Consider the following 13,029-nt stretch of genomic DNA (forward strand, 5'->3'; position numbering starts at 1 on the left):
AGACCTGCTTCAAGCAGACAATTACCTTTGAATGTCTCTTCCAACCTAAATTACTACATTTTTTGCAAGTACCTGGTAAGAACAAATAGACCTGCTTCACTAAAATTCTTCCCTAGGAGACACCAACTCATTTTCCATCAGCTCATCTTAACAGCTCAGTTGTAGCTTCAGGTCCCTCTCCTCCTGAAAATATAAAGGAATCTTGCATTTGGCTTTCAAAATCTCTTTATACTTCTTAACTTCAGCTAGAGACACGCTATATTCCTTTCCCCTTCTAAAACATAAAAACAACTTATTGTCCCATCCTTTTGTTGGCACCTGAAATTCCCAGCCAAGGCTTTTAGTAACTGATAAACAGAAAAAACAAACATGTAATTTCCATTAGAGGGATGGAATGATTCTCTAGAGCAAGTGTCAGGGCTGGGAGATAAGCCAAGTACTTTATCTTGAGCCATGAAAAGTCACTTGAGGCCAAATTTTATTACGTGCCCATACAGCTTTGAGATACTAAGAGTGCAGAAGCTCTAAGAATGTTATAGCAATGGCCTCAAGCTCTCAGGTATGCTAGATCCTGCCCTGGTTGGTTTCCAAACAGTCCCTCTTTCCGTGCCATACAACAGAAACTGCTACACCCGTCTGCAATGCAGCCAGAAAGGCCAGCCCAGAATACCGGCAACGCCCTTAGACAACAGAAGTCCCCCACTTCCATTATCATTAAGAAAGAATTCATAGCCTGTCACCCCATTCAAGACAAAAAGGTAACACATATGTACCTGTCTTCTGCAGCTGCTCAGCCAGAACTGCTACTTGGTACAACGAAACAGGCCAGCCCACATTTTGTTCCCAGGGTTACCTAGCAATCGGGCTAAGAATCCACAATGTCTAGTCACTGCACAAATCCTCTGCTCATAGTCAAGATGCAGAGCATCTCCAAAGAAATGTGAGGCCTTTATATGGTAGGATCAGGGCTAAAAAAAAAAAATAAAATGAGGTACATTAAGATAAAAATAAATTCACTATCACCTTACAGGTACTGCACAAATTAAATGAACAGTATCATTTCACACAGCAGAAAGACTTTCTGGGACCACTGACACAGCCTGATAGCCCATACCTGTCAATATTGAAGAAGCATTTGGATGATGCCCTCAGTAATATGCTTTAACTTTTGGCTAACCCTGAAGTGGCCAAGCAGTTGGACTAGAAGATCTTGGAAGGTCCTTTCTAGCTGAACCATTCTATTTTATGTCTTCTCTGCAGGAGACAAAACACCCCAAACAAGACTTTCTTATGGCTCTATGTTTCCAGAAAATGGCTAGCTTAGATCTGAAGGCTCCAGGGAGACCTCATAATGGCTTTCCAGTACTTGACAGAAGTATATAAACAGGAGAGGGAATGACTGTTTACATGGGTGATAGTAATAGGACAAGAGGGGATGGGATTAAAATAAGACAGGGGAGGTTTAGGTTAGATATTAGGAGGATTTTTTTCCAAACAGTGTGGTGACACACTGGAACAAGTTGCTCAGAGAGGTTGTAGATGCCCCATCTCTGGAGGCATTCAAGGCCAGGCTGGAGGCGGCTCTGGGTAGCCTGGTCTAGTGGTTGGTGACCCTGTCTGTAGCAGAGGAGTTGAAACTAGATGATCTTTGAGGTCCTTTTCAACCCAGGCCATTCTATGACATGATATAATGATATGATTTCCTATTAGTTCTTAGCAGCTAACTTGCCTCCTGAAAGCCAAGCTGCAACTTGCCTTTTTGAAACTCCTTCTGTCACAGTTATTTTCTGTCCCAATTTACTTTGCAGCAGCATGCAAGACTTGAAGTGTGGTTCTTGTGAATAGCCACATGGTCTTTGAGGCTTCTCATACTAATGCTGGAACATAATGAGTATCAAGCTGAAGACCTCTATCTTATGGCCTTTTCAATTCTGGCTCCCCTTCCAGTCAGACTTTAAAGGCTGAGTAACTAGGAAGAAAAACTCCGCATGCTTTTGAGCAGGACTGCTCTGTAGCAAAATTTAGGTCCCAGTTTGGAGTACTGTAGGTTTGGTGCCCTTAAGCGAGAGCTCACACTTGGGTAACCCTCTCTCTACCTATTTGGCACAGGATAGCTTGTTTTCTTCTCCATGCTCTACTACTTTCATTAGTTACTGTATTAGTGGTAATACTGCCAGATAAGCTGAAGACAACAGCCCTGGGTACTACATCCAAAGAAAGTACTGGCCATCAGCATGAAGATGGCCAGGTGTCAGTTGTCCACAGGTTGTTTAGTGCACTTAGAGCACTAGAGCACTTAGCTGTCACTGGAACCATCAGGGCAGACAGCTTGTCTGAGACAGTATTACCCAAGCCTCTTAGCTCAAATCAAGCCAGATCAGGTTGCTCAGGATTATGTCCAACTGTGTTAATGTCTTCAAAGATGGGGAGTCTATAACTTCTTCAGGCCATCTGTTATAGTGTTGAAAAGAAGTATTTCTTATCTTTCTATCATCCTCTAGTGCAGGATGGATGGTTTCTTAGTACCAGCCTGTCATTTGGGTGATGGTCTGTCCACTGGGTAAGGATGAGATCAGTAACAGGTACCTTTGGTATGCAGGTCAGCTGGTGTGGAGTGCCAGACTGTCTGGGTCACTCAAAGGTTGCAGACTGAACGTGATCCTGAGAGTCTAGGGAAGGTCAGAGATGTGTGACAATCACAGGCAGCTGATTGCTTTTGAATTACAAAGAACCATCTGTGATCAAAAGAGTTCTGGATACACCAAGTTGATGGCACATCCTTCCCAGAACCAGAAGGTTAAAAGCACAGGAGCTGAGGGAATAACCATCAAGCAGCATAGCACAACCTTTCAGATTTATGTATTGAATTTCTTCACTTTTCCAATAATCAAGTAAATCAGAAACAATCCATTATTTCTTGACCTATCCAGGCTTACAGAAAATAAACTCATCATACTTTCAAATGAAAGTTTCACAAGTCTCATTTCTGTCTTTAGAGAAACTGCTAATTTGCATCTGAGTAAAAACCGCTAGCAAGGAACAGGCTTGCAAACAACGGTCTTCTAAGGAAGTCTCATTTAAGAATGCATTCAATTAAAAAGCAAACTTTGAAGTAAAGCAGATTAGGAGCCATTTGTAATATCTGTAATATCTGCTTAACTCTTCTAACCAGATGAGTTCTGAGAGGTTTTCTTTACAGCAGTAACGTATCAAAGAGCCCAAGAAAACTGATACATTTTAAAGAAAGAGCCTAGTTCCACCACACATACAAAACAGCAGGATTTGCTCCTCTATTCAGTTCATTTCTGTTCCTCCAGCAGAAACTTGCACACACAGCTCCCTGTGCCAGACCGGGCCACACTAGCTGACCACATCTTTGGATCACAGTACTGTTGCTATCTACCAAATGCTTAGATTTAAAAAGCATCACATACACAGCACATGCAGTTTTCCTTTAAGCCACAATGATTAGGGACCTGGAGCATTTCCCCTGTGAGGAAAGGCTGAGAGACCTGGGACTGTTCAGCCTGGAGGTGCCTGAGAGGAGATCTTATAACTGTTTATAAATATCTAAAGCATGGAAGTCAATGGAAGCACTCTTTTCAGTGACGAGAAGCAATAAAACAAGGGGCAATGGGCAAAAACTGGAACATGGGAAGTTCCATACTAACACAAGGAAGAAGTTTTTTACTGTGAGAGAGTGATGGAGCACTGGAACAGGCTGTCCAGATAAGTTGTGGAGTCTCCTTCTTTGGAAATATTCAAGACCCATCTAGGCATCTGCCCATGCATCTGACTGTAGAGTGGAGGTCTACTTTAAGAGGGAAGTTGGACTCTACAATATCAAGAGGTCCCCTCCAACATCTACAATTATGTGATTCCAACATTAAAAACAAACAAACAAACAAACAAAAAAAAAAACAACAACCACTACCACAAAACAGCTTAGTTACAAAGGTGTCCTTTAAGAAGCTTGTCTTTGGTTTAAGACTCCCTTTATTGCTTTATTGCACTTGGCCCAGAGACACATGACAGAAGGGCTACTGTTCTTCAAAATGAACAGCCAGCCTCACATCCATATCAGCCTTGCATCCCATGCAGTACTGCACTAAGGCAAAAGGCAACTGTACTCTTTTCACTTTTGATCTTGATATCCAAGAACTTCCCTTTGTCTGCAAGATATTAAATACCAGGATAAATGAACTCCAGCATGCTTTGCTCATCAAGAGCTTTCTTTTCTAGTTGAGAATGTACCAAGTTTCCCATCCTTATGGAAAAAGGACAAGAATAAAACTGACATCTTTGATCCACAAGAATCATCAGTTGTCAAAAAGGGGAAATCAAAGTAAACAGCTGCTTTATGCCAAACTCAAAAGTGCTGCTGCTCTTTGTTATCCTCTTTGCGGGAAAGCTGACAAACTGAGAAAACAGACCCAAGATGCCAACGCTACCCGATATTATGCATTTCCAGTTGGTTTTCCCAGAACACTGTGGTTTGGCTCTGGTGCAGCAGAGAAGCAGGAGAAATCTACTTGGCCATCTGCTCATATCCACAGCATGCTGTATGTTTATATGTAAAGGGGAGCACTTCGTGCCAACTTCCTCATGTAGGAGGGAAGGGAAAGGAAGAGATCAAAACTCACCAGTGCTGCAGATGCCTACTCTAAAAGCTGAACATCTGTAGTCTTCTCAAACTGTGCAAGACAATCATGGAGCACCTCTGCATCATCAAGGCAGCACTGACATGGTACCCTGCACTCCTGATTCCCTCCGCTGAGCTGAAACAGAGCAACACGAGTAGCTAAGAGATTAAGGCTCTTAGACAAGACGATTCACCCTCTAGTGGCTGACACATGACCTTGCTTTTGCTTGAATGCATGCAAAACTGGGTAACCTTAGGGCAGGTGAGTTAAGCCCTGTACAAATGAGCACAGCAACACTTCTCAAACACATCAATGAAGACAGATGGTCAAGGACCACATAAAAGCCAGTACATAAGTATACAGTACAGAATCACTGCAGTGCTGTAAAACAGATCAGTCCCTAGCTCACAGTTGTTTGCCATGACACAGGAAATTAACAAATACATGGGAAAGAAGACATTTTTAACTGTTTTTATTAAATTAATACATAAATTACGTTCCTGTGTGCCATGTCTGATAACATAGTTAGATGCATCTCATTGATGATAATTCCAAACAAAAACATAGTGGAAAACAGATAAATCTTGTGATTTCATAAAAATTTAAGACTTCAAATTAGAAAAAATATGAATCTGCTAGACAACCTAAAGCAAACAAAGTTTTTACTGCCTACATTATTTCAGGTTTCTGCAGTTGCTCTCAGGAAAAGCTCGACAATGCTGACATCATTGTGGTTTGGCCATACAAAAGGGATTTGGATCCATGAGGTCCATCTGTACCAGCATTCCTGTGGATGACGGGCATTCTTTGAAGTGACTTTATTGCATTTTCATTTATACTGCTTTGCATAGTCAAGAGCAAGCAAACCACACTGCTTTGAGAAACCAGACAGAAAACTTGTTCCAACTGCTATGATGAAAACTGGAATCCAAAAAAAGGCTCCCAAAACACACACTGTGTAGGTGTCTGTTCCTCTATAGCCCCTCTCCTGGCAACCCTGCATTGGTGCTCAGCATTAAGGTGAATCATGTACTAGATCTCTCCAGCTGGATTCTCAGAACCTGGAAAATCAAAGCAAACACAAAGTTCACTTTTTCAGCTTTGCATGCACTACTTGGAAGGATTACACTCATAAGAGCCCTCTGCACAGAAAAAAATGCTTAACACTTTCTCATTTTATTCAAGCACAACTAGAAAGTTAAAAAGTTAAAAAGAAATCCTTTGGACATCTACTTACCTGTTTTTTGGAAAACAGTGAAAAAGCTGAGATTTGCGGGTCTAAAAATATGTTCCTGAATTAAAATGAAATTTGTCCTTTAAAAACCCAAATCTGAAGTGCTTTGGGAACTGAAAAGTCCTGCAGTCTTATAATAATGCTTTTCTTCAAGGTGACTCACTGTCTAGGTATAGTTACCAGACAAAAAAAAAAAAAAAAAAAAAAAAAAAATAAAAAAATCTTACATTTGTCATGCATAATATAAAGGCAATATAATTCAAATTCAATTTCTGCTTAAGGCACTGAAATGAGATTTCTCTGCTTCAAACCTATGGAACCACTTTGATACTTCTTATTCCCCTCCTAAAACTTAGGCCACCCAACTTTTATTTTTGGATCACACAGCATTCCATACGGAAAGCTTCCTAAAAAGGACATTTTAAATGCTGGGTCTTCACAACATACACAAGCACAGAACAACAGCCTCAGAACCTTCTCCTTCATACAAATCTTTTTTGAGAGTCCAAACACCCCACACCTCCAGTAAAGACAAACCATAGTTCACTGTGCGTACAGGCACCTAAATCACAGGATGTGTAATAAAACAATTCCATACACTTGATGGGTTGCAGCTCTGCTGTGCAGGGCTTAAAGCAAGCTGCAAAGATTCCTAGTATTAACACTGATGATGTTAACTGACCTGTACTGAATTTGGACAACACTTTAATTCTAAGAGTATAATCAGTGAGGGCCTCCTATCCCCAGATCTTTTAACTTTGAAGATGCCAAAAACTTTTAACTATGAAGATGTTTCTTTGCTCATCTTTTCTGACCTGGCTTGTCTGCCACACTGGATCAGCTTTGGTTGTTGGCAATGTGGCTAGTATTTCCTTTGCTGAGTTCTTCTCCTCTGCTGACCATCACAAGCAAATGAGTAATTCCTGTATCTAGCAATTAAGATCACTCACTGTTGTTCATACTAGCAACCAGAATAAAACATTGGAAATACTCTGCAGATGCATTAAGGAAGGCATCTTCATCAAAAGTAGGCACGTTCCACTTCTAGGGTATAGAAAGTTTGAGAAACATCAGCTCCTGAAAATGAAGGTAGAGAGACTGTGAAATTCATGAAATCAGATGGGCTATCTATGGTCTAATCAATAAAACACAGGCATTAATTCCTGACAGGAAAAAGATCTTTACTTTGACTTATGGCTCATTCTTTGTTCTGAAGTAGACATGTAGATAAGATATTTCCACCACAAATCTTTTTTTTTTTTTAACGTAACTGAAGACATACACATGAACTTTTCTATATTAATAAGACTTGAGGACACCATTCATGAGAATAAGCATGTTTTGGAGATTGTGAAAGTTTGTAACAACCATATGAACATTGCCAAGAACAAAAGAGCTTAGGACTTTATTAAAAACAATACAATCTGGAAAGTTTTAAAATGGAATTTCATTCAGTCAGATATTTAAGTAAAACAATAGACTAGTGTGAACACTAAGTACTACTTGATCTCAAGTCCAGAAATCACTTTCATGGAAAATGCTGTAGTAGGGGCTCTTCATAAGAAGCAGGAAGTGGACACATTCAAGGGCAGTGCATAGAAGCTGGCTTTTCTCAGCAATCGCTTTTTCAGGACAACACAGCAAAAAATACTTCTGAGTTCACTTAGGTAACTGTATGACATGATGCTAGGAAATGAAATTTCTCTAAGCCATCTTCTGTTCATTATTAGCATAGATATGCTCCATGGAACAATGCAGGAAAAAAGCACAGCAGTCTTAAAGTCAGGGGTTCAATGGTAGCTGGTCTACAGACAGGCGGGGCCTTAGAAGCACACAGCAAATGGATGGGTCACATTTTAGTTGCAACTGTTTTTAAGATCCTGGTAAATGGATTTGTGGGCTCATGCTTAGCCCACAAAGTAGCAGCCATAAGATTTGGACACAGAGAAGAGGGTCTCTATCCTGCACAGAAACCAAAGTCTTTGCCCCTTTGACAGAGTACTTCCTGAACAAACTGCTGTGTCACATGATTGAGTTCATTCTTTTCCGGTTGTAAGCCAAACCAATTTCGAGTCCTAGACTACTCCAAGCTTGCCAGCACTTGATACATCATCACATGCCAAGGCAGAAGCTGTTTAGAGGGTAACCACAGAGCAGAACGTGTTAGAGGAATAGCCCTTCACACAGCCCACAAAACTTAACCGCAGGTTTCAGATGCCGGTTTTGGAAGCAATCCAGTCTCGATAAAAAGTCACTCGCGTGTACACTCCTGGTTTATCTGCCTTGCCACATTCATCACCCCAGCTCACTATTCCCACGAGATACCAGATTCCTCTGGAGTTTGCCTTCACCAGTGGCCCACCAGAGTCGCCCTAAGGAGAAAAACGTCAGCAGACGGGAACAAAAAGCAAACAACATTCACTTCACTAATGCAGGGAACATCATATTGTTATGTTACAACAGACTGAGACTTTTCTCTAGATCACAGCTATAAGTTTACTGAGAGGACAGAGGCTGACAGCCTGTATCTACTACAGTCTCTCCTATTCTAGACCATTACATCTGCATTCTCTCAAAAGCATGCTATAAAAAAAAAAACAAAACAAAAAAACAATAAACATCTAAGTGCAGATCACAACCTAGAAGCAATGAAGCTCTTAATTTACATCTCTGAAGATCCTGAACCCCATAAACAAAAGACACCATGGGAGAATCTTACTTATTATTATTTCTAGGAAAAGTCACTTTCCATCCCACCTATTTCTTCTTAAGATGAGACTTACCTGGCAAGCATCCACCCGTCCCTCTAAGTATCCAGCACACAACATCCCTGGTGTTATCATTCCAGCATACACTTGTGGTCTATTACAAACTGCAGTGCTAATAATTTTTACTTCTGCTTGTCGAAGCTGATTAACACTAGGGCCTAGAAGAAAAAGTGGCATTCTAAGATATGCGAGGATTAGGAGTAGTCAGGCTTTCCTAGAGCCTTCCTGCCATTGTCTGAAGAATGTCTAAATAAAGTTATTTTTGCCCAAAGTCTTTCACCCACTCATCCCAAACACAACTTCTTCCCATCTTTCACTCTCAATTGATGGTCTTTAACATAACAGGCAAAGGGATTTTTGTACATTTCAACGTTCAATTCAGCAATTGGCTTTATTGTGTATCTTTGATGCCAACAGAAATAGCCATTTGATTAACTGCAAAGCAAGTTAGACCATTATTGTACATTTCAAGAGTCTATCATGAACTACATCTTATAGCTCAAACTGCTCTCCTACTAACACAATTAGTCTCATCTCTAATCTCAGTGACATTGGCCAATTTGAATCAAGCTCATTTGAGCCATTTGATGAACTGAAGCCTGAATTAGGATCAAAGAGATTAACTGACAACAATTTATGACAGATCTGTGACAGACATAACTGAAAGGTTTGTCTTAGCTCAGGTCAGAGGACTAGGCCAGTGAGAATGGAGAACAGAATGCATTTGACCACTTTGATGCATGCACCAACAAAAAAGCTGCTCTTAATCCTATAAAAATATCCTGCAGGAGTTTTTCCCTAAATTCCAAGCCATTGATCAAAACAACTCCAACAAACTAAGTCCACCAGTGCAAAATGAATCAAAGTCATAAAATCAACAATAGTCCTGTTAGACATGTCTGAGGGGAAAGGAAGCCTCCACAGGGAGTGAAGAGAAACTCACCATCATTCCTCAAAGCTCCCCAACCTGTGACAAAACAGGAAGTATTATCTTTTAATATGTAAGATGCTTCAGGAAGACAGACACTGTGCACGTCACTTGTGAACTCAATAGAGGAGGCAAGTTCCACAAGAGCTATATCATACTCATGATCAGGGACAAGGCTATTGTATTTTTCATGAATGATAATTCTTCGGACATATCTTCTCTGTTTTGGAGGCCTCAACAGAATTCCAAAACTGGCAGTCCATCTCCGAGGTTCTCTTCCTCTGAAAAACATTGGCAATTATGTCACAAACACACAAAAAAGATTTCCACAGAAACACAGCTTTCTGTTTAAGAAAAATACAACATGGTCAGCTTGGTCTACAGAACAGAGAAGAGCCAAACTTCATTGTCTTCCAGCAGATAAAGACATTAGCGGTTCATGAAAAGTCAGAGTAGATTTATCAGAGCACTCATAAGTTGTAGGGCTTACAAGATCAGAAAGGTGCTGATAACTTACGCTTTAAAGCAATGGGCTGCAGTCACTAGCCATGTATTACTGATCACTGAGGCACCACAGTAATGTGTCCCATCAAGCTGAATACTAGCTTGCCATGGCCATTCTCCATCCTGCGCACGTTGTCCATCTGTTATTCTTTCCACTCCTGAGAAGGAGAATCCCTCCTTTCGTACTCCACAGACTGTCCAAAAAACCCCAAAACAAAACAAAGGCAACTGTGTTAGCTGATTGAGGAAACCCAGGGTCTGCCTATTGGGGAGGCCCATGTGGCTGCTGGCACAGGCACAACAGGGCAGAGCTGTCAAGAGACAGCCTCCACCTAAAGCAGTGCCTTCAAGAGCAGAGAAATTAGGTGCTGTGGTCACAAGGGTCTCAGGATAGATATGATGTAAATGAACGTTGGTAGAAATATTACTAGTTGTCAGAAACACAAAGCAGTGAACTTCCATGGCAATGGAAGGCTGTATACCTGTAGAGAGAACGGCTTACCAGCTTAGGGCAGAGGCAGGAATGGATGCACATACAACAAAGAAAAGTTCTAAACAAGGGCTTTGCAGATAACAGATTGTCTTGCAGAAAGAAAGATCTGGCATGACCATTTTCAGAGAAAGCTAGGGCTTTCCTTAGCGCTACATGTACAGAATGTTTGGAAGACACAACTTGGACGACATTTTAATGCTCTGATTTTTTCAGTCTTGCTAGTTGTATTGGGTAACAGTCTGTCATCCAAAAAGATTTTCAGCTCACAACAGCTGCAGTCCTCATTCAAAGCTCACTGAGAGCAACTCATCTTCTTACCATAGCCAAAACTAAAGGCAATCCAACTTGATGGTGGTGGGCTAAGTGTAAACACTGCAGAGCAAGCAAAACTCCAAAACACCAAAAAAAAAAAAAAAGCTAAAATCTTCTCTGGCTCATGAATTAGCTATTGTTCTAGTAGCTTAAAAAGTTATTTTTCAACTTGCATCTCAAGCTTAAAAATCTTATAAACACTGTACTGATGGCACTAAGTCCCTTGATGATTTCTATAAAACATTTGTACTTACAGTTGTTTATAAGGTTATCTCCATTCTCCTTATTCAATTCTGAAATGAAAAACAAAAAATACACTGAGGATATTTCACAATGCTATGTGAAATCCATATGAGATTTGAGACAAACTGCTTATATACCGCAAGCAAATGAAATTACTTGTACTGCTGCTTGCAATAACAGTACGGTAAAAAGAGTACTTTGCTCTGCTAAATAAGTTCTGTTATGCTTCTGGTTCCTCACTCAAACTGGAAGGCTAAAGGATACATTTTTTTTTTTGTTTAAAGCTAAAAAAAGAAAAGCAGTAGTTCACCAAACAGGCTCAAATAACATCTGCATGTGCTGGAACCTATGCGATACTAAAGCCTGTATGACTATGTTGACATTCATTATGGCAAGGTGGTCATAGATCCTCAGTACTGGGCTTGATTGGAGCTAAACTGTAATGTTACTGATTTCTTCCCTACAGAACAACCCACTGACAGATTCTGGTGGTAAACAATGACAGACTTTTGTGAGAAGATTAGTGTACAAGGAATGTTTGGTTATTAATGCTTGCTACAGCAATCTGGCAAATATGGAAAGGAAATGACAGATGATGGAGAAAGGAACCATCTCAGCCTTGCATTTTTTAAACAGCTTGAGGACTTCACATTTAAGAACCTAGTGACACAGATTTCTCTTCAATTCACTGTCTGCCTTAGCAAAGTAATCTGTGAACCTGGGTTACAAAGTTGGGTCTTTTTTCAATGAACACAGAACTTCTAATGCACAGAACAGAGTTTATATATACATATATAAAACTGGGTATCAGTGTGTCTTAGCTCTCTTAATGCTACTACTTCTTTCAGGCTCCTGGGCTGCCAGCCAGTAAGGCAATATGGCCTGCCCATACCGCAAGTCTGAAAAATGAAAAGGAAATAGAAATCACATATATTTGCACAGTTAAGTGAAACTCATCACGCTGAATGAGGAAAGTATGAAGAACAAATTCCAAGCTATAAACAAAAATCTAAGCCACTTGCCTGTGAGTTTAATGGTAGACTGGTCAACATTCAAGAACGTTGAGCTTGTTTCAAGTCTTCTACGTAACACACTGTAGACATGACTCCAGCTTGTTGTCTCACTGTCAGCTGAGGCAAATTTAAATACCAGAGCAACAGATACAAGCACTCCACCAGGATCTGGGCTGCAAACCAACATAAACAAGGTGGCGTCATCTCTTTGCCCACTAAGCCTCTGTGACCTTCTTTGTGATGTCTACCTTCCTTATATGGGAACAGGTCTGGTCTGCACTGATGTGCAGAATGAATATCATAGCTGTACACAAGCAAGGTAGGATGATGTATGTTAGCAGGCAGCAAAAGGCCTGGTTTATACTATAACAGTGATCAGAGAGAATCTTCTGGGAGGAGAGGAAGGATCACTCCCTTTAGAGTCTATGCAGCTTAGTCTAGACCTACAGAAATTGAAAAGGTCTTCTGATACTTCTTTACATTTAAGTTACTTGTCAGTTTATGAGAAAGTTCCTTTGGATCCAGAGAAAAAATCTTAATGATTTATGTTATCAGAACAAGGCATGATCACTTAATATCAGTATAAAATATGAAGCCCAATATTTTAGACAAACAGTTCAAAGGAAAACCAAAAGAAACCTAGAGGCAAAGACAGCAGAGATGCAGGTAAGCTGATTCAGTGCTCAGTTGCGTGAAATAAGGTGTCTCCAGTGAAAGTTTATAGCCAGCGCACTGTTCAGTCAGCCTAAAAAGTAAAGAGGTTGCTTGAAGTCTACTGAAAATTTATAATTTCAGTTAATACAAATGTATGGGAACTGCTGAATCACAGCCTGAACTTCTGATTGATCACCTGAGGCGAGCAGTGAGTCAGCCATGGGAGCACAGATAAAG

The 13,029-nt window shown here is 40.5% G+C and overlaps 1 protein-coding gene across 1 annotated transcript in view; it reads right to left on the reverse strand.

Moving 5' to 3' along the window:
* Positions 1-7,307: 7,307 nt before the first annotated feature.
* The window catches only part of LOC122180034 (transmembrane protease serine 11E-like), a 36,932-nt gene continuing 31,210 nt past the window's right edge, over positions 7,308-13,029 (reverse strand). The window contains 6 exon segments of the mRNA XM_042871427.1: positions 7,308-8,249; positions 8,661-8,803; positions 9,589-9,854; positions 10,091-10,271; positions 11,137-11,175; positions 12,148-12,311. Of these exon segments, the coding sequence (XP_042727361.1) occupies positions 8,088-8,249; positions 8,661-8,803; positions 9,589-9,854; positions 10,091-10,271; positions 11,137-11,175; positions 12,148-12,311 (955 nt within the window). The 3' untranslated portion in view covers positions 7,308-8,087.

Source organism: Lagopus leucura, unplaced genomic scaffold (assembly GCF_019238085.1).
Source record: "Lagopus leucura isolate 7727_CA_CO unplaced genomic scaffold, USGS_WTPT01 Super-Scaffold_100004, whole genome shotgun sequence".
In the NCBI taxonomy this organism is placed as follows: domain Eukaryota; kingdom Metazoa; phylum Chordata; class Aves; order Galliformes; family Phasianidae; genus Lagopus; species Lagopus leucura.